The following is a 21,323-nucleotide window of genomic DNA, read 5'->3' as shown; positions in this document are numbered from 1 at the left end:
CCGTTTTGTTAATGCAATGAGTATCTTGGATTTATCATTTTAATTTGGTTTTACTGTGTATGCAGGAGGTCAGCTCTTCAGTCTATAGTTTCATTTCCACATCGATAAGTACAGCTAATCCATAAGTTTTTATAAGTTGTCTGTTGCTGATTGGAAAATCATCTCGCATAAATACAATATAATAGGGGGAATTTAAAACTTTTTAAAAACTAACAATGATCGTAAGGAGAAACAATCGCAAGATCTTTCTAAGAGTTTTAAAAAGACCTCAAATATTTAGCATAGTCGCCATGACATCCTAAAAAATACAGCTTAAATGAAATGTAAAAGAATCGACGCTAATTGTAAAAATCAGTATCGCGTTAGTGCTAGTCTTTGAAACGTTTGCTTGCGTATTTACATTAACCCAAGCAAATGCTATTGTGTAAGTTTTTATGAAGGGGATTTTCTTTGGGGCAAGAACATTTTCCGGTTAACGATGGTGGCTGATTTCTGGTCTAGACCACAAAAAGAAGTGGAGTCTGGACACTTCTGCAGAAGAAGTGGGCTGTTCTCGCAACAGTTATCGGAATTAAGACGCCATGAAACGCGGGGGTTCGGGTAAGTAATACAAAGTGTGTCGTAAAATTACAATCAGTATGCTTTTCATTATTAAACTGTTCCTGTTTTATCAATCTATGTCGGGATTTTTACTGTGTAGATTTCATGAACTAGCTCCTTGAGAATTCTACGTTGAATGTATTATTGACCATTAGCCATGAGCAACGGTTATCGGAATCCTAGTTATAAATGTTTTTGCGTATAGTTTAATCGTGTATGTCTGTGTACACACACACACACACACACACACACACATTTTATTCATAGATATGTATACACACATAAACGCGCGCAAACTGGATGTATTCATTTCATTTTTGTATTAACCTAACACTTGTGTATTGATGGTAGTCAGCAACAGCCGCTTATCGAAGTAAAACATCATTTAAAATAATTTGTCATACTAAAACAGTATGACATTGCAATTTTGGTAAGAACCCAGTATTGGTTTGCCTTTTAGTCATTTATCTTAACACTAACGTTAATATCCTGCACATATGATTGCCACTAGCTTTACACTACCTAAGAGGAATTGAGCAGATCTCGCATCCAAATTCCCACATCCAAAGGTGAACTGCTCGACATGTATTACACTGAGTAACGTCAGGTTCTGTACGGCATGTTATTGTCGAAGATTTTATTTTTGTTATATTTATAATTATTTATTATCTGTCGATGACGTAATTTCCAGATTCACGTTGGCACCCTCATAGAGCAGTGCTAAGGTGGCGGAAAGGGTGTGAACACCTTTTTCAGTGGTTTTAATTAGCGATGGCAATGCGATTTTCCAACTTACATGGCAGTACGACTGCAAAGTCGATGGCCGTACAAGTTACTCATCACTGCCGAAATGAAGGGCGAACCACAATGGTCTTTGTTAGCTGAGCGTTCCTCATAACATTTAATGTGTCTGCTTGTGAGTGTGTTTACCCAAGCTATAGAACCAAACCGGTACCTGTAAGAAATCGGGCAGGGTTTACTGAAACGAAACGCACCATATGCCAAGTCAGAGCATCTAGGTGGAAACTGAGCACACAGCCCTCCCCGTCTCATCTTTCTCCTCCCTCCCTCCGTCCCTCCCTTCGTCTTCCTTGGGTCTACAGACCAGTCCCCGTTGTTCCGATCTTGTCTTGTGCTCGTCTCGTTTTTATAACCAGTTATAGGATATCGAATGCCGCCAGCATGTGAGAATAAAGGACACGTCGGTAGTTTATCGAAACACTAAACTCTGAAGGCGGGTTAGATAATTCGATAACAAGAAATATACTGAGAAAATACTTCAAAGAATAGCCTGGATTTGAAAACGGGGGGCTCGACGATCCCCATCTCACCCCTGCAAACTGGATATCGGAATGGTGGTGAGTTTACAAAAATTGCTTCCCCCCTTTTGAAACCATATTATGACATAAAAGGAAAGAAAAAGGGGAAATGCAAAATAAGGGTTTTGGTTAACTCTTTGTGGCTGAAGTCGATGTCATGCTAGCCAGGCACACAAACTACGCGTAGATTCGGGTGTTGCTATTAGTTACAGGCGTTACTGGGCGAGGATTCTCCATGCGGTTAATGAAAAATCGAAGAAACGCCGTACCAATTCCTCGATTGTTCATTTGATGCAGAATATATATAATTGCATATTGTTTTCCCACACGTGGTGCCCCTCCCTCAGAACGTGCATACAATACGAAATGATTGTGTTGAACACGGATAGCAAATGCCGGTCTTCGTGGTTCATCGCGTCTAGGGAACCAACCATTCGATTGCAATACTTCATGTTCATGTTACCATATTAACATTTCAGTATTTGTTTCTCAATAAGCAGCAATATCTGATTGTTCGTAAATACGTTTTAGCTACTTGCTACTGCACAGCTTTTCTTTACCAAGCGGTTTAGCGTGTCGTCATATGAGAAACAGTGTTTGTTGTGATGGTGGTTGTTTTAAGTGGTGGAAATGGTGCCGATAATATTAATGTCGGGGAACAGGTGCTGCTTTAGTTTGCAGCCGCCCATTCTTTACCGCCTTGTATTTAGTTTCCTCGTTTAACTTTTTATAATTGTATCCATGTTGCATGAAAAACACGAATCTTTATATTTACTTTGATGTATGGTATTGATGTAATTACATTACGCGTTATGGATTTTATATCGTAATACACGACAGTAACAACTAAGAAAAAAATCAGCAACTTGGATGCATTGCTTTAGATGAGAAACCCTTGTAATGCAGTTATGTACTGACGTGATACATTTTTATCTCACAGTGGTTTGACAATAAGGAACAGTTTTGTTCTCAGAAGCATTGGATTTTAATATTTTATATTAAATGTGTTCATCAGTGAAGTGTTGCATTTATATCTTTAAATACTCAGGCTTTATTGATAGTATTGATAGATCGCTGCTCCAGGGATCAAGGTGGCGCGGATTATGTAGTTTTGCATGTTCTTCCATCTTGTGTAGTTACCAGCTGCATTCAAAATACACACTGTTTGGCCGAATCAATAATTGTTTTTAGTGTATTTCTGTGGAGGCATTTTAAAAGACCAATCTAGAATTTCGCATTCGGGTATTTATTTTGACGGTCACAGATTCAAGTAATAACTAGAGACTGTTCCTCATTATGTCAAGGAAATCCAAGCAGTAAGTTTTGGTCTGCTGGGCATTTTAGCCTATTTATACTATTTCTGATTAATAAGGTCTTTTATATTTATACCATTGTATAAAACTAAAAATAAAAGGTGATTATTATTTTACTTATTCTTTGACTGGCCATTTCATGTTTTTTAATGATTCCACTGACAATTGTTTTGCAGCCTATTTCTAAACTGCTTAGTTATTTACCAGCTGTTTACGTATGTAGTATAAGGAACCTGCTCCCCAAGCAAATAAATATAAATAACTTAGTAGATGAGTTTCCCATTACTTGCTGTGTGTTCGTGTAATATGTTACGTAGTAGACCTTTCAACATGTAGACACTTAATCTGTTTACTGAATGCACAATCAGGTGAAATCATTTAAAGAGAGGATTGCTTATTTTTATTGTGCATAACCCTCAGTCAATGTTCTGAAAGTAATATTTTGTGGAAAAAAGGGGAAATTAGTTCATTTTTGTAAGTGATTATAGATTTCAGCCTTAGAGGCAAAAAAGAATGGCCACCTTCTACTTTCTTTATGGGGTTTTGATTCTTTGTTAATAAGAATATTATAGACATGGTGCAGGTGCATGCCTGTGGGTGAGCGAGGTGTTTCATTATTGACCCAGAATCAGTGCCAGCAATGGCATTTGAATGTGTGACCTGATAGACCACGGCAGCTTAGCAGCGTCACATCATCTCTTGTATGGACAGAAATAAATAACTGCATTACTTTTCCTGCGTCTATGTTTACTTTAATTTGGTAGCCATTAAAGAAAGAAAGAAATTAACATAATTATTTTGCCTTGAGTCCAGGAAAGGCCTCCTTGTCATAGTTAGCCGGTGTGCAGTTGGATATCACTTCAACTCTCAAATGCTTATTATTGTGAATTTATAATTCAAATTTACAAAGTCTGATCTGAGATGTTGCAATTTTTATTTCTTTTTTACTTTGATTTTGACAGGCACAGATGCCTGTTTTGTGTTGTCAGTGAGAGGACAACTGTGAACCTCTGAAATAATTCTGGCCCTTAAGGGTTTGATCCTATCTGTGCCACGTATTCTTAACTAAATGATACAATGCCTAAGTTGGAAATATAATTTATGAGAAGAAAAGTGTTGATATTGAAAATCCATCAATCTATTCCTGTCACGTTTTTCTCATTTGCTTGCTCGTTTTCTGAGTTGTTGCTATTTTTAAAAAGGAGAACATTCTTGCAAAACTGAGTTGACCCCATCTCTACAAATTCCCATATTCAAGAGGAAAATAGGTTACAGGTGGTGTTGGCGATCCTGATGGGGTGTATCATTTTAAGAAATACACATTCCCTAGAGGGAGTATGATTTTTGCTCTTACTTGTTACAATTACAGCATTTGCCAGACGCACTTAGCCAGAGCGACTTACATCAGTGCTTAGAAGTCTCACCAGTTAATACATTCTGATGCTGGTTAAATAGAACCCAGCTAAGAATACTATCACTCTAAAAAAACTCTGCTGTCAAGTCATACTTTTTTCTTAAAAAAAAAAAAAAGTATAATCCTGGATGTGCTAATTGAAGTGGTCTGGAAACATGTAGGTTTGTAAGAGTCTAGGTGCATGTCGTCTTTGCTCCTTGAGAGATGGTGGGACCAGTCGAGCGGTACTGCAGGATCGAAGAGTGTGGTGCAGTGCGGGGTGAGAAAAGTTGTTTTAGGTAGGAGGGTACTTGTGAATGAAACCTGTGGATTTCTACTGATGGCTCAGGTCAGCTCTTTGTGAATGATGGGATCTGCACATAGTTCAGCTGTGTTGTACCCCTTTCAATGTTTGTAGTAGTATGTGGATGACTGATTTGACAATAAGGTGAACTCTGACTCTAGCGTTTCATTTTGAGTGCATTTCACTCTATATATTAGCCTAAATAGGTTTGTAGTCATTCACAGTGAACATAAAAAGCTAATTACTGGTACCAGTTGAAATGATATGTTGTTAGAAGGTTTTGTATTGGGTACGTCACCCATTGATTCAGTCTTTGCTATTGGCAGCCCTGGATCTTTTTTCTATGAAGCAGTCTGAGTTCATTGACTCTTGTACGGGTGAGATCTTGTTTGGACAGGAATATGCCCCTGAAAAGCCACACCCTCCAACAAGCCGTCCTCTCTGACAAGCCACACCTCTGACCTTACTCCCTTGACTGACCTTTGGTCCTGAGTAGGCATGGACATTTCTCTATTCTGCTTTTGCATTGCTCAGTACATTCACTTCAGGGTCATTCCATGTCAAATCATCACTCTTTCGAATCTCATCGTAATGGATTTTAATGAAATTTGGCATGCTGATTTGGTCACATGAGTAACACATGAAACTGAAATTGGGCACGTCTGGGATCAATATTGAGAGAGACTTAAGCAAACTTCAGATACACACTTCAGATAAGTAATGATATCTCAACAACAACTCAAAAACCAAAGACCAAATTTTCTGAAGCTCAGTCTCAACTCTCCAGTTCTGGGCATAATTTCTCGCGAACGTTTTGCCCAGGGGCCCACACAACCCATAATCCGTCCCTGGCCATATTTACTTCCCATGTGGGCCTTTTCAATAGTATGGCAAGTACAGGTGTCTGCAATGACATTAATGAAACTTCCATTAAATTTCATTGTAGCACGTTTGTGCCCTTGAGAGGTAAAGTGGGCTATCCCCCAAAAACAGTTTTGAGAAAATGAGCTCCGAAGTTGACCTTTTTTTTTAAAAAAGTCAGTGTGCATATACCCTACAATTGATATATATCATAGGTAGCACAGAGGTATGACTTAGATAATAACAATTTTCCAATTGAAAAATATTCAATAAAAAGGCGGTAGGAGTCAAAAATGTGGGGTAGCCCACGTTACCTCTCAAGGGCACATTTGTAACCTTAATTAATGTTATGACTTACATCTGTGCTTGTTATACTATTTCATATCAGGTTGGCTGCCATTAAAAAGGCCCATTAGTGATATGAAGCCATGTGACGTTACCTTTAAGTCAAGATATCTCAGCAACACCTTAAAAAAAGTTAAAAATTGATCAATTTTGAAATATAGGTTTTTTTTGTTATTCAATTTTTAATATTTTAATCAGTTATTACATAGTAATTATTCAAATAGGGATGGCATATTATTTGTTCAATCTACAGAGCTGGACAATAGCTTGAAAACAGAAGGACCACTTCTGTGCAGCTTACATTATGATAAATATAGCCAGTCAAAGTCATAGCCCCCACCCTCACCCCCCAAAAAAAAAAGTTAAAACTTTTTTTGCTTAAATCTTCCTCAACATTGATCCCAGACATGCCCAATTTAAGTTTGATGAGTTACTCATGTGACCAAATCAACATGCCAAGTTTCGTTAAAATCCGTGACGATGAGATCCGAAAGTGTGATGATCTGACATGGAGTGACCCTTCATTCAGGGTGGTGTATAGTGAAAAACTGGAGCCTGCTGTTTGTTTTCGTACCTGCTGAAGGACATAATCATTACCTTTGCCTGGTCATTCACGACACCTGCATTTATATTCGGTGCATCTGTATGAGAACATCTGTGTGTGTGTGTTTGTTTGTGTGTGTGTGTGTTTGTGTGTGTGTGTGTGTGTGTATACACTCACACACACACATACGTATTTTGAGAGCGTCTGGTGTGGACACTGCTGGGGATAGAAGGCTTCACACTTCCCTTTTGCACTTCACATGGTTTCACACTCCCCTTTGCATTTTCTTCACGTGGTGCAGCCGAGATCCAGACAGAGTGTTTAGTATGCTGTGTGCAACTGTGCTTTTCCTGCTGCTTGGAAGAGAAAAGGCTGAACACGGAGCAGAGGACAGATCACTGAAGGGACACGGTTTCCTAGGGACCCACCACTGGAATGCTGATGATAAAACTGACCTTTGCTATTACGCTGCCTGACCTTCCGGGGTTTCTTGGCGTATCTCGTTACTAGGCCAGTGCCATAGCTAAAGTGCTGGTGGAGGGGCTGCTAAATACTCTTAAGTAGTACAGGAACAAGGGCTGGGAACTAGGAGATGTGTGAGTAGGGTTCTTTGTTGCCACAGAGGGGGAGGCTCCATAGGGTTAAACTTTATGATGCTTTTAGAAGCTATCTCTGAGGATTCTGAGAGTTCACTGTGACGCCTGAAAGAAGCAACAGCAGGACTTCTCAGAGTAACCTGTACTCAGAGGACCTAATTCCCTGTGAGTGTGGAGGAGGACAGAGATACCTGGAGTACTAAGGAAGGAATGATGTGTTTTAGGTTAGTATATTATGTGAGGGGTTTGCATTATCCTGGCTCAGAATATTAATTTTGAAATTTCATTTCAGTTGTCTCTTAGTAAATACTTTATAACAAAGTGTTGCATTTTGAGAAGACTTTTGAGCACTTATAGCATGTGGACAACGGATTTGAAAGTAAGGACTCTAGTGTTTCCTTTTGAGAGTGCATTTCATTCTATATATTAGCGTAAAAAGCTAATTACTGGTACCAGTTGAAATTATATGTTATTAGAAAGTTTTGTATTGGGTACGTCACCCATTGATTCAGTCTTTGCTATTGGCAGCGCTGGATCTTTTTTCTATGGAGCAGTCTGAGTTCATTGACTCTTGTACCAAAAAAGGGGTTCTTGTAGCTGGTTACTCTGCCAGTGCATATTGCAAGTTTCAGACCATCTCAACTCCTACACTTTTTCAGCCCTTTAGACTCCTTCTCTTGGTTTTCTGAGGCTTTCTAACCCAGCCTTGGGTACGGGTGAGATCTTGTTTGGACAGGAATACGCCCCTGAAAAGCCACACCCTCCAACAAGCCGCCCCCACTGACAAGCCACACCTCTGACCTTACTCCCTTGACTGACCTTTGGTTCTGAGTAGGGATGGACATTTCTCTATTCTACTTTTGCATTGCTCAGTAAATTCACTTCAGGGTCATTCCATGTCAAATCATCGCACTTTCGGACCTCATCGTCATGGATTTTAACGAAATTTGGCATGCTGATTTGGTCACATGAATAACACATGAAACTGAAATTGGGCATGTCTGGGATCAATATTGAGAGAGATTTAAGCAAACTTGAGATATCATTACTTATCTGAAGTGTGTATCTCAACAACAACTCAAAAACCAAAAACTGAGTGAGGAGTGAGGGATTTGCATCATCCATCCATCAAAACGCTTATCCTACTGGATCGCAGGGGGTCCGGAGTCTATCCCGGAAGCAATGGGCAAGAGGCAGGGAACAACCCAGGATGGGGGGCCAGCCCATCGCAGGGCACACTCACACACCATTCACTCACACATGCACACCTATGGGCAATTTAGCAACTCCAATTAGCCTCAGCATGTCTTTGGACTGTGGGGGGAAACCGGAGTACCCGGAGGAAACCCCACGACAACATGGGAAGAACATGCAAACTCCACACACCTGTGACCCAGGCGGAGACTCGAACCCGGGTCCCAGAGGTGTGAGGCAATAGTGCTAACCACTGCACCACCATGTCGCCCCCACTTTGAACATGAGCATCTCATTAATAAAGCAATGTATGCTTATGTAATGTAGTGCTTATGCCTTTCCTTCATGAAATTCATATTCCATGATACCTGTATTTTTCCTGCGGAGGATTTTGCAGGGAGCTCTTTTGCCCCTTGTTATGTTTTGCATTATTCAATCAGTAGTTTGACTTAAACGGCTCAAACAACCAATAGTCTGTCTCTGCCTCTGCCTCCCCCACTACAGGCAGCCCACAGTGCCACACTGCCTCATTCATACTCTATTAGCCAATGCTACAATGCAGTCACAATAAGGCAGCATTCGTTATGGCATTTCTTTGTATATTCCATCTACCATCATTCACTGAGGAAGAAAAGGAGGCTGACACGAGCATCGCACTACCGATCTGCAAGACGGAAAGAGAAGGGACACACTTTCCTTGCACTATCCTCTTTTTGAGATATGAGCAAAGAGACCAAGGAAGACGATGGGCTGTGCTTGTGGCCCAAATTCACACTCAAGCTGAAGCAAATGAAATTCAAATCCATTTATTGTTGTATAGCACCTTTCACAACAGAGTTACCCCAAATGACCAATATGTCATATCTGGGTATATTTGTATTGTTCTCATTTATACCACGTTAACAAAGGAACTTTGAGTGTCACTGTCTGAGTTTGCAGTGACTCTGTGAGCACCGCTCTTTGTGTTTACGATGTCACTGTGCGCGCTGCTTTCCATGTTTACAGCGGCTCTGTGAGTACCACTCCATGTTTATAGACGCACTGTGAGTGCGTGTTTACAGTGGCTTTGTGAGCAACACTCTCTGATTATAGAGGCACTGTGAGTGCTGCTCTCCATGTTTATAAAGGCACTATTACCACCACTCTACGTGTTTATGGTGGCACTCTGAGCTCCACTTCGCTCTCCGGGCTCTATTTTCCACCTGCGCAAAGCGTCTTGCTAGTTTTGTACCAGCACATTGCTCATTTTCACACTGTGTGTGCGTGTCGTCAATTACTAAATGATTTTGCGTAGGACTGGTATGTTGTAAATGAGGCATGGCCAGGCATATTATCGGTGCGAATGTAATGACAATCTGCCATAGATGTGGCGTTGTCTTTTACAGGAGAGGTGACGTGCCATTCCATTTGGTTTTTCTGCCGTCAAAATATCAAAATGGGTTTAGACACACCCATAACTGTTATTTCCTCTTTGCGCTTCACACTTTGTGTTAAATCGTCAAAATTTAGCCCTCTGCATTTATAGAGGCACTGTGAGTGCCACTCTACAGTGGCTCTGTTAGTCCTTTCAGATCAGGGTGCCTGTGCAAACCTAAATTCCGGCTCGGTCATTGCATTCACACCAAAATTAACAGCGGTGCCGGGCCGATAGATCCAGGATGGAGCTCATTTTTCTGGCCCGGAAAGACTGCTGGGCCCGAGCTGGGAGTCCGCTACATTCGGAGGCAGGGTTAGAGTCGTCAGAGTGGAAAAACTAAAGTATACAAAGCAATGCGGAGTGAATTGGACAAGGCTGGGGTAATCAGAATGACGGAGTAAGTCTTGAAGATGATTTAAAAAATGAGAAACAATAGAGGAAGTCGAAAAGGGAACTAAACTAAAGTGGTGCTGACTGCCCTAAAAACAATTTTCATGGACTTTGTATTTGAAAACAGACCTGCTCACCACGGGGGTGGTTTTCATATGTGGATTACTCATTTAGCCGGATGTAATTGTTGACGATTTGACATGATCCTGGATCTGTTGGTTTTTCGAAACTCTTGCTGGATGTTTTGTCATAGCAGTACAACTAAATCCTCAAACCCTCTGGGAGCAGGTTTGTTCTATGTACACAAGGATTAGCTCACACACTTAATCAGTGTCCGAGCATGGAAATCCGTTCAGTCATGCCTTCGCCATTCATGGATGAGAGACCAATTGCAATCGATGAACAAATAATAAGAAGGAAATTTCAAATTGAGAGGGTTATGCGTGATCGTTAGGATCCTTTATTGTTGATGGATGATATTCTTTTCGAAAGATCCCGCTTCAGCCGGGATGGAATATTATATCTTAAAGATATAGCTCTGTATAGTAGTCCAACTAGGTGAAATCGCAGCCACACAGATGATGTACATTACCTTGAGATATTTTGCAAGCAGCACTTTTTTGTATACTGTAGGCGATGCGGAAAATATATCAGATATCTTGCATGAAAAATTGTGCTCTGTTTTTTGTCATTTTGTGGAAGCCAACGAGAGACTTGCCAATCAAGTTGTCTAAACCCGATATATATTGGCTTTTCAAGCAACACATGTGCACGCAATCATCTCAGATGAATGGATCCAGCTACACTAATCTACTACACAGCTGCGTTTGAAAACCCGACTTATCCCGGACGAGTTTCATGGGCATTAACTCATCCAAGATGAGGCATCTGATCTCAGATGATTTAAGCGACGTACGGAAAATACCCCCCAGGTGACTGGAGCATTGAACTCTGCAACCACTTTGGAGGAATTGGGTAAGTTGTTGTTGTTGTGTTTACTTGTAATGTGACTATGAACTCAGGTAAGTTGGTGTATGTCGGATGCCTTCCAAGCCTCCGTCAAACAAAGCTGAATATTGTTAAACAGTCAGTTGTGTTTTATATGTTGAATGTGTATATGAATGTGTATATGTACCAACTGGTGATACATAATGCACAGCTATCTGCTTTGTTAGTGTACGAGTCTATTTTTTTCGTTGCATTTTTTCTTGCTTGAAATGTCATTGATTTAAGTCGTGTCTTTCGTGTGCTTGTTTTAACACGTATGAAGAGATTGCAGATGGACAGGAGCAGTACTTCTTATATTTATTTATTGCACAAAAACATTATTGTGAATAATTTAAATCTATCTTGGTTATTTGAATTGTTTGTAAAATAAAGGTTTACCAAAATGTTTTGTTCTTGTCTTGTCTTCACTCTCCCTAGTCCGTTAATGGCTATTGCACAGTAGTTCCTTCAGCGTGCCATACTTATCTTATGTGCATTTTGGCTGATTTGACAAGAAATTACTATGCATTTTAACCTTTTTATACTAATTCGTACTTCATTTGCGGTATAAAGCTTAAAATGCATGGTAATTTCTTGTCATAGCAGTGCACATAAAATAAGTACAGATTTGCGCTGTTACATGCGGTAATCGATTGTTGTATCACTTTGGTGAATGTGTACATGCATAACAGTTACGTGCAGCCCCTCCTATTATTATGCATGAGTCAGAGTTCATCCACGAATGTCACCGATTGTGACCCACTTTTTAATTGGAACACACAAACGGTGGTTCGTGATGGACCAGTGAAGTACAGGAATAAGTATTGGCAGATGTACTCAGATGACTTGTGGGACACTCAGAAATTTTGAATGAAATGTGTTGGGTTAAACCCAATTTGCTGTAAATTCAAAAAAGTCTTGCGTGGTCCATTTTCATCTTCACTTCTGTGTACTCACAGTACTGCTTCTACAGCAACACACACACACACTGATGTCATCGTTCTACCCTTTTGGCACCAAGCACAGTGAAGGCATGATGGTTTTTGGTGGGGTCGATGTTAGGTCAAGTCCACCCCCAGCCAAACACCACACTGGCTCCAGCAAGGATTATGTGTGAAAGGGGTATGTGAAGGCCGCTTTCTGTGTTAATAGACGCACTGTGAGTACCACTCTCCATGTTTACGGTGGCTCTGTGAGCATCGCTCTCTGTGTTCATGGTGGGACAGTGACTACCACTCTCCATGTTTACGGTGGCTCTGTGAGCATCGCTCTCTGTGTTCATGGTGGGACAGTGACTACCACTCTCCATGTTTATGGTGGCACTGTGAGCACCACTCTCCGTGTTTATGGTGGCTCTGTGAGCACCACTCTCTCTATGGTGGCATTGTGAGTGCCGCTCTCCATGTTTATAGAGGCACTGTGACCACCACTGTCCATGTTTACGATGGCACTGTGAGTGCCACTGTCCATGTGTATGGTGGCTCTGTAAGTGCTGATTTCTGTGTTTACAGTGGAATTGTGAGCACCACTCTCCATTTTATAGATGCGTTGAGAGTGCCACTCTCTGTGTCTACGGTGGTCTGTCAGCGCTGGTCTCCATGTTTTTTGCCGGCACTGTGAGCACTGCTTTCCGTGTTTACAGTGGTGCTGTGAATGCCACTCTCCATGATTGCCCCTTCATGCTACCTTCCCTTGTGTATATTGATGTTCTATGATTTTTCTGATGTATTCTGTTTTGGTTGTGATTTCACAATGACGTCCTGTAGAAGGTCCTTAACCTGTGGGAGGCTTAACATAATGATCAGTTCTCTAGCCTTGCTAGGCTACACTCCTGTTGCTGTTATTTTGCAGTCAGACCCTTGGCACCTACTCAGCAAGTCAAAGCACAATAATCATAAAATCCTTGCATTTGTTTATGAGGATTAGCTTTACCAGAATAAATGACAGACATTCTGAGTGTGTTCCTATAGATACAGATATGTTCTACTTGGATTTTAGCAGTAAGGACGCTTGCATGTGTCTTGTCTGTGTGTTTTATAATTGTCTGCTGTGACAATTCTGCTGGCTGTAGTCACTTTTCTCTCCCTCTGTAAGCTGATGGCGGTGAGTGAGGGATTGTGGGATAGTGGGGCAGGAAGATGTCAGTGTGCATTTGTGGGCACACACTGGCTCACACGCTGCAGCTATCCCCGTTTTAGAATTTTAGAGTCGTCATACATTTTTCACAGCACTGAAAAATGCATGGGCCTGGTAGTTCATCAGCTCAAGACTGTAGCCATCAGCTGTGATATCTAGATTATTGAAGACTGGCTAATTTAAGCTCGTGCTAAAACATGCACTATTTCTGCCCTGATTTAATTTAGAGGTATTCTCATGCATTTGTTTTAATGTCCAAGCCAAACTCCTCGTTATTTCTCAGCGATAACAGTACAATTGTTAATGAAACTGAAAGCACAGACAGTCCATCTGAGTGCAATGCAAGTGTTCTATGTGAACTTTCATCGCGCTGACACTGATATTTTACTTGATGGTGGTCAGTGATTTCTAGTTTTGTTAAGACTTCAACAGAGGTTTTCAGTCCCGAACTTGTCAAGTCTGGCCTTTTTATGTAATTCTGGCAATGGTAAGCACAGTCTTACCATTTAATAAAACAATACCTGCTGTGGCAGCCACCTGCTACACTGTTTACAGAATTATTAAGCAAATACTTTGCTTGGAGAAATTTTTAGCAAATCTTAGGCAGAGGTATGAAAGTGAAGTGATTTAGATGTTTTCTATTCCTCCAAATAACTGTAAAAATTTTACATTAGTCTGTTACAAACAACAATAAAATGCTCTTGATTATCAGTGTGGGGGCGGCATGGTGGTGCAGTGGTTAGCACTGTTGCTTCACACCTCTGGGTCTCAGGTTCGAGTCTCCGCCTGGGTTACATGTGTGCAGAGTTTTCATGTTCTCTCCATGTCGTCGTGGGGTTTCCTCTGGGTACTCCGATTTCCCCCCACAGTCCAAAAACATGCTGAGGCTAATTGGAGTTGCTAAATTGCCCGTAGGTGTGCATGTGTGAGTGAACGGTGTACGAGTGTGCCCTGCGATGGGCTGGCCCCCCATCCTGGGTTGTTCCCTGCCTCGTGCCCATTGCTTCCGGGATAGGCTCCGGACCCCCCGCGACCCAGTAGGATAAGCAGTATGGAAAATGGATGGATGGATTATCAGTGTGCATAATTATTATGAAATCAGAAACTAAGTGGATTTTTCTCTCTTCACCAGCAACAGAAATAATAATTTTAAAAACAGTTTTGGTATATAAGGAATAACAATCTATCATCCATTCTATATGGTCCACTTTACCAAGTTTATTGTCCTGTATAGCCACCTTTCTATTGAATTACTATTTTTGCACTATGTCTATCACTTATGCTATTTTTTATACTCTCTGAACTGTTGTCTTTTGGCCCATTTTAATATTGATAATTCTCTTAATAATTATGCACAGGGAAGTATTCACAGTTTCCTGTTTTACTCCAGTCAGAAAATACTCAGACCAAATACTGGGCATGCTCTATTTTTAAACTATTTTTAATTGGAGATATATTTGGAATGAAAATATTGGTCTGAAGAGAAGATAAAAGTAAAATATTCACTTGCCTAATAATTCTGCCCATATGGTATATGCACGCATCCAAACTCAACATCATAACACCCTACACCCCCCTATTCAAATCTAGTCCTCAATTCCAAATCTTTTTCAGTTCTCCCAGGTAGTTAGTTTAATAATTATTGATTCTGATTGGCTCACAGGTAAAGGAAGTCTGGAAATTCAGGAGTGCTTGGTTCTTGAGGACCATGGTTTGAATAGCCAATAGAGAACCTGAGGCCTGCTGAAAAAAGACACCTGGGAGGTGCAGCTGATTTCCAAATTGGAAGTGCAACAGCGGCACTTAGTTCTCCCCAATGATAAGGGAGAGCGAGACCCTGTCCTCCGTGTTACACTGACCAGACCAGCCAGGGGCAGTGAGGCCATGTCCTTCGTGTTACTCTGTGTCATTCTTGCTCCTCATCTAGACAGGCCACATATATCTCTTTCACACCAAGCCCTGTTCGGATCTGGAGCTAGACGTGCTGAAAGGGTATAACAATAAAGTCAGTGTGTGCATATTGCTGTGGGAGGGGTACTGTTTCAGAAGTGAAGACAAAAATGGAGGACTGTGTGAGATGCGATGAACGCAAATGCTTAAATTATTTTTACCATTATTTGTTATTGTTCCCAACACAGTTGATTCAAAATTTCTTTACATCCACCAATGACTTATTCCTGCACTTCAGCGGTTGAACACAAACTACCGTTTGTGTGTTCTGGTTAAAAGGCGGGTCGCAATCGGAGATGGATGCACATCACTGTCACAGGTTAAAATGCATAGTAATTTCTTGTCAAATCAGCCCAAATGCAAATAAAAAAGTACAGAACACTGAAGGAACTATACTGCGCAATGTGCATTAATGGAATAGTTTAACAGGGAGAGTGAGGACAAGAAAAGAACTAAACATTTTGGTAAACTTTTATTTTGCAAATATACAAATAATCAAGAAATATGTAAATCTTTCACATGGAATAAATTATTACAAAAAGTGATGCTCCTATCCATCTGCATTCGCTTCACCTGTGTTAAAACAAGCACACGAACATATGTAAATTTCACTTAAATTACTGACATTTCAAGCAAGGGAGCGTGTGAGTGTGTTTATTGCTGTGACAAAGCAGATAGCTGCATGCTATCTCTCACTAGCTCGTACACTGAAGTCAATTTCTAATGTTAACTTATTAGTTAGCTAAATTCATAGTCACATTACTAGTATACACAACAATAACAACGTACCCATTTCCTCCAGAGCATTCACAGAGTTCAATGCTCCAGTCACCCGGATAGCAGGTGTGTTTCCAAACATGGAGTCCGTGATATTTGTTTCTAGGGCAGCACAATTTTTATTTAGCTCTCTTTCCGACTTTCTGTATTCTTTTTCATTTCCAAAAAATCTTGTCCACGACTTCGTTACTCTGATAACCCCTGCCTTCCCCAATTCACTCACGCATTGCTTCATAAACTTTTGCTTAACCCGCCTCGTGATGTCAGCGTTGGACCCAGCAGCGTTTCAGGGCCAGAAAAATGAGCTCTGGCCTGAATATATTGGTCTGGTACTGCCATTATTTTTGGTATGAATACAACGACTGGGCCGAAATTTAGGCTCAGCACGGGCACCAGCCCTGCTATGAAAGCGCTAATAAACACAATTTTTTCTCTTCCTACATAAATTGTTGTCTGTAATTGGGGGGGGGGATCAATGCATCTTCTGTTTTAAAGCAGTTGTCGTTCTTTTCTCTTCTGTCATCAAGGTTGCATTCATAAATCGGTGTGACAAAAAAACGGAAAAAGGACGATGAGAGCAGAGAGTCTGTTCTGTGCTTAAATAAAGCTACTCCTGTCCATCTAATAAATTATGTGTTCATTTATTAAGATTGTGAAATGAAATATTATTTTCCCTGAGTTATAAAGAAGGGGGCTTCCCCCATGTATGTCTGAGTTTTCATTCTCTCCCTGTGTGGGGTGGCTTTCTTCCGCTATCCAAAGACACACAGTTAAGTGAATTGGCATCTCTACATTTTTCCTTGTGTGTGATTATATATATGAGTGTGTGTACATGTGTGCCCTGCTGTGGGCTGGCATCCTATCCATAGAGTCCTACTGCCTAGTGCCCTATTCTGCCTAAGACAGACCCCAACGCCCCCCAGCCCTTAGACCATAGATAAGCAGTTAGAAGATGTATGTATGTGTCAAGGTGAAAGTCATATCTATATCTAGTTTTCTTAGATTTCTTAGGTCCCAGGCTTCTCCCAGAAACAGTTCCAAGCTACCTGTCCTAATGTTTTGCTTAGGCTATCAGTAGAATTTCAGGATTATAGCATTTGATGTGTACTCTGCTGTTAGAGCTGTGTGGCTTTGCAGGTTAGGACCCTGTACCTGTGATAAGAAGGTCATCGTTTCCTTGCCACTGTCGCCTTTGGCTTGCTCACTGGGGGCTTTGGGTGCGGATGCTGTAAAGCGCTTTGAGACGATGTAATGTTGTGATAACGCGCTATACAAAAATGAATTTGTTTGCTGTTTGTTTCATGGCTATGAAGTTTCTGCTAGAGAAATGTGATATTTGATTTGGGGTTCATACTTCCTGGCTGTTAGACTGACACGGGTTCCAGTCACAGGGATGGAAAGCAATGTTTTGCCCACTTTTGTTGGACCGTAGAAGGAATAGGAGAATTAAATCCCCTTTATTTTCCTTTTTTGGTTTCAAGTGTCGGGACCCCAGTGGGTTCGGAAATGTGCCATGTTTGTGCGAGCAATGAGCCTGACAGACATGTCTGGTAAGTGTCCTTTGGCCCTTCTCTGTGTTTCTCGCTGTTGTGTGTGTGTGTGTGTGTGTGTGTGTGTGTGTGTGTGTGTGTGTGTGTGTGTGTGTGTGTGTGTGTGTGTGTGTGTGTGTGTGTGTGTGTGTGTGTGTGTGTGTGTGTTCATTCATGACAATGTTTATGTGTTGTGTCAATGTGTATGATCCCCACACTACGTGTTGTGCAGTGTACAGATACGCCTGGCACCAGGGCAGCCCATGCCACCCAGCTGCATTATGGGGCTTTCACATGATAAGTGTCAAGCAACACACTAATTTAGGCATTCCAGTATTGTCTATGGGGAGTTGAGCGTTGACTTGCAACCTCACGTCACACCGACTTGATGGATGGATGGATGGATGGATGGATGGATAAAAAGGATGATTGATTTACAAGCCAGACTGATGAATTATAAACACGTCGCCAGCTGGAACTTTTACACCTCTTATAAGTGGTGAATGAACCGATGAAATCCCTCTACCTCCACTACAGAAAATTGGTATGTTAGCCAATATATCGTATATCTCTATATATTGTTCATTTCATCCCCATAAAGACAACTAACAAATGTAAACGAATGTAAACAAATGTAAACGAATGTGGCCAGAGGTGAGCACTTCATGATCGAGTTTTGGTGCTGCTTCAGCAGTACTAAAGTGCCGCTGATATACAAGAATAGGGCGCTGACACTCAGCTCGACGCAGTGCTCAGTGCTTATCATGTGAAAGCATCCTTACGCGGCTCCAGAAACAAAACACAACAGGAATTCAGCAATACTAAGCATTTTGAGCTGCTCAGCCAGGTGAGGTGGGGTAAGAAGAGTCAAAGCTCTCACTGGTGTAGCTGGGGAATTTAAATAAAGATCTTATGTTATTATGAAATGCCAAGAATGCATGGAATGTTCAACTTCCTTGTGCATTTTATGCATTTTATGATAGAAGAGGTAAGCAGAGTAAGATTGGCATGACATAAGCCCAATGGCAATGGGGGTTGCTTTTGGGTATAGCGTGCTAGGCAGCGCGGCTGGTATGCATATCCCCCCTGCACAGAATCTCATACAGATAGGTGCTGTATGTCTTACCACTCTGCCAGGAGCGTGAATGTGCAGCCAAACATGGCAGTGAGCTTATGGCCTACAAGATATGCCGTCCTTATTCATGTCACCTTTTACCACTGAAGGTATAACATGGGCACTAGCTAAGTCCTTGTATTATTATTATTATTTATTATTATTATTATTATTGTTTAAACTTTGTATGGAATTGGTTAGATGGAGTTTGGCAGGGTAAAATTTGGGGAAAATTTGCCGTAAAGACCCACTCTTCTAAACTCTTAAAAGCCAATGGAGTGGAGCGGCACTGAGGCGTCCAAGGGACTGCCTGCATTTTTTTTGTGAATCTGTTTCTGTAAGGCAATCTGGCATGCGTGATAGGCTGTGACCTGTCCTGTCTGATATGCCTTTGGGAAATAGGCTGTGTGAGCTTACTTATAGTTGAAATTGTGAGATGTAAACATATCTTCATCCCTTTGGTTGAGGAATCCCTCAAAGTATATTTAGATACATGCTTTTCTCAGTTATTTTGAGTGATTTTAGCCATTCTATTGGTTTTGTGTTTTATAAAATGTTCTATTTGACCACACCCCTGTTTTTTTGGTGAAACATTTGCCTTTTGCCAGGCATAATTTACTTCATAATAGTTTGTTCATTCCTCCTACAAGAATGAGCTACATCTATGTTCTGGGGAAGGCATATTTTGATTATTCCTTGTTTTATTTCTAAGTTGACAAGTGTTTTATTCATCCATGTTTAATGTGTCCTTTTAATTGGTTTGCCAGTTTTTAATTTTAACTGTTTCATTGGGTAAATAAAACATTTGCCAAACATTACAGGAGAATGCCACTGTAGTGTTTTGTTTGTTTGTATGATATATCTTAAATCTGGTAGGGTGTACATTGTCAGTATAGGAATGGGGGTCATTCCATGTCAAATCATCATACTTTCGGACCTCGTCGTCACGGATTTTAACTAAACCTGGCATGCTGATTTGGTCACATGAGTAACTCATGAAACTGAAATTGGTCTGGGATCAATATTGAAGAAGATTTAAGCAAAAAAGGTTTTAACTTTTAGGGGGGTCTATGACTTTGACCTGCCATATTTTCCTTAATGTAAGCTGTATAGAAGTGGTCCTTATATTGTTCTCAAGCTATTGTCCAGATTTATAGATTGAACAAATAATATGCCATCCTCATATGAATAATTACTATGTAATAACGATTAAAATATTAAAAAATCAATAACAATAAAAACCTATATTTCAAAATTGATCTGTTTTTTTTTACTTTTACTAAAGCTAGATCATAATGTCATGAACATCTCTAGAAAATTTGGTCTTTGGTTTTTAAGGTGTTACTGAGATATATTAATGTAAATGTAGCGTCACATGGTTTCATATCACTGATAGGCCTTTTTAATGGCAGTCAAACTGCAAATGCAGGGCATTTATTAGCCATATTTACTAGCCATGTGAGCCTTTTCAGGTGTCTGAAGTGACATTAATGAAGCTTCCATTAAATTTCATTCTAGCATATTTGTAACCTTAATGTTATTACGTGCAGCTATGCTTGTTATACTATTTTGTGTCAGTTTGGCTGTCATGTCAGCTGACAGCCTGAATTGGCTACTTGTGGACAGCAGCAATGCAGGACCCTTGCCTTGTTTTGCTGCAGCAGGTGTGTTAAATGGCTTGGGGATCTCCAGATTTGTCACCATGCCTTACCCTATCGACATTTAGTCGTAATGTTCGAAAAAGGCCTCTCTTGCATCAACATACCTTTGACCTGTCACCCATTTCTTAAGGTGTCTTGCCCAGAGCATTGACATTGCAATTGCCGGTAAGTATTGACAGGCTTTCTGGGTCCATGATCCAATCAGATGTGCTTTTTGTATGACCCAGGAGCTCTTCATTGATTGTATTACGGTGTTATTCCTACCGTATTTCTCCCATAGAAAGCCCTCTGAATGCAGTCACATGGCTGGCCTGGGTATCTGCCCATGCCCTAGGGCCAAGGAGCAACAAACTTCTCATTATGGCAGTTTTTCTTAACCCGGTCCTTGGGGACCCCATAGGGGTTCCTCCCAGCTCCCTACACACCTGTACCAGGTATTCAGCATTGGTTCAGGTGTGCTGGGAGCTGGGAAGGAGTAAAAATGTGTACTGTCTGGAGGTTCCTGATGATTGGGTTGAGGAACACTGTCACATTGTATGTGTCTTGTACATCACTCATTTTAAAAGAATAATTAAGCAAGGATATGTTAGGCCAGCCATTTGCCTTTAATTATGATTTGCAGTATCAATCGCTACCAGCTGCTTTGATTATTTCTTGTCCCACTGATGAACTTGTGTGGAGGGACCATGAGCCCAGAGTTGTAAAGCACCAGCAGCTGTTCTCTTGTTGGTTAGAGCCCCTAATCCGCTTTGCCCTAACACTGTCTGTTCATCTCTCTTCTTGAATTACTCTGTTTCCTTCCTGATCGACAGTGCAACTGGCTTGATTTACATTGATTCCATGTTATCTGCTGCATGATCGGATCTATAGGCTTCTATGCCAGCGTTGTAATC

At 40.8% G+C, this 21,323-nt stretch overlaps 1 protein-coding gene across 6 annotated transcripts in view; it reads left to right on the top strand.

The window, feature by feature from the left end:
• The first annotated feature begins 22 nt into the window (after positions 1–22).
• Positions 23–21,323, top strand: part of LOC125727109 (rho GTPase-activating protein 33-like) — a 50,910-nt gene continuing 29,609 nt past the window's right edge. For 2 of the 6 annotated variants that reach the window (XM_049003807.1, XM_049003806.1), the window contains exons 1-3: positions 23–600; positions 17,608–17,676; positions 20,561–20,595. In XM_049003807.1, coding sequence (XP_048859764.1) covers positions 582–600; positions 17,608–17,676; positions 20,561–20,595 — 123 coding nt within the window. In that variant the 5' untranslated portion in view covers positions 23–581. Of the gene's footprint in view, positions 601–954; positions 1,959–17,607; positions 17,677–20,560; positions 20,596–21,323 lie in introns of those variants that run through there. The other 4 variants (XM_049003808.1, XM_049003810.1, XM_049003811.1 and 1 more) reach the window with 4 other exon arrangements.

The sequence above is a fragment of the Brienomyrus brachyistius genome, unplaced genomic scaffold (assembly GCF_023856365.1).
Source record: "Brienomyrus brachyistius isolate T26 unplaced genomic scaffold, BBRACH_0.4 scaffold86, whole genome shotgun sequence".
Classification (NCBI taxonomy): Eukaryota; Metazoa; Chordata; class Actinopteri; order Osteoglossiformes; family Mormyridae; genus Brienomyrus; species Brienomyrus brachyistius.
This window is presented reverse-complemented; position numbering and strand designations above follow the sequence as displayed.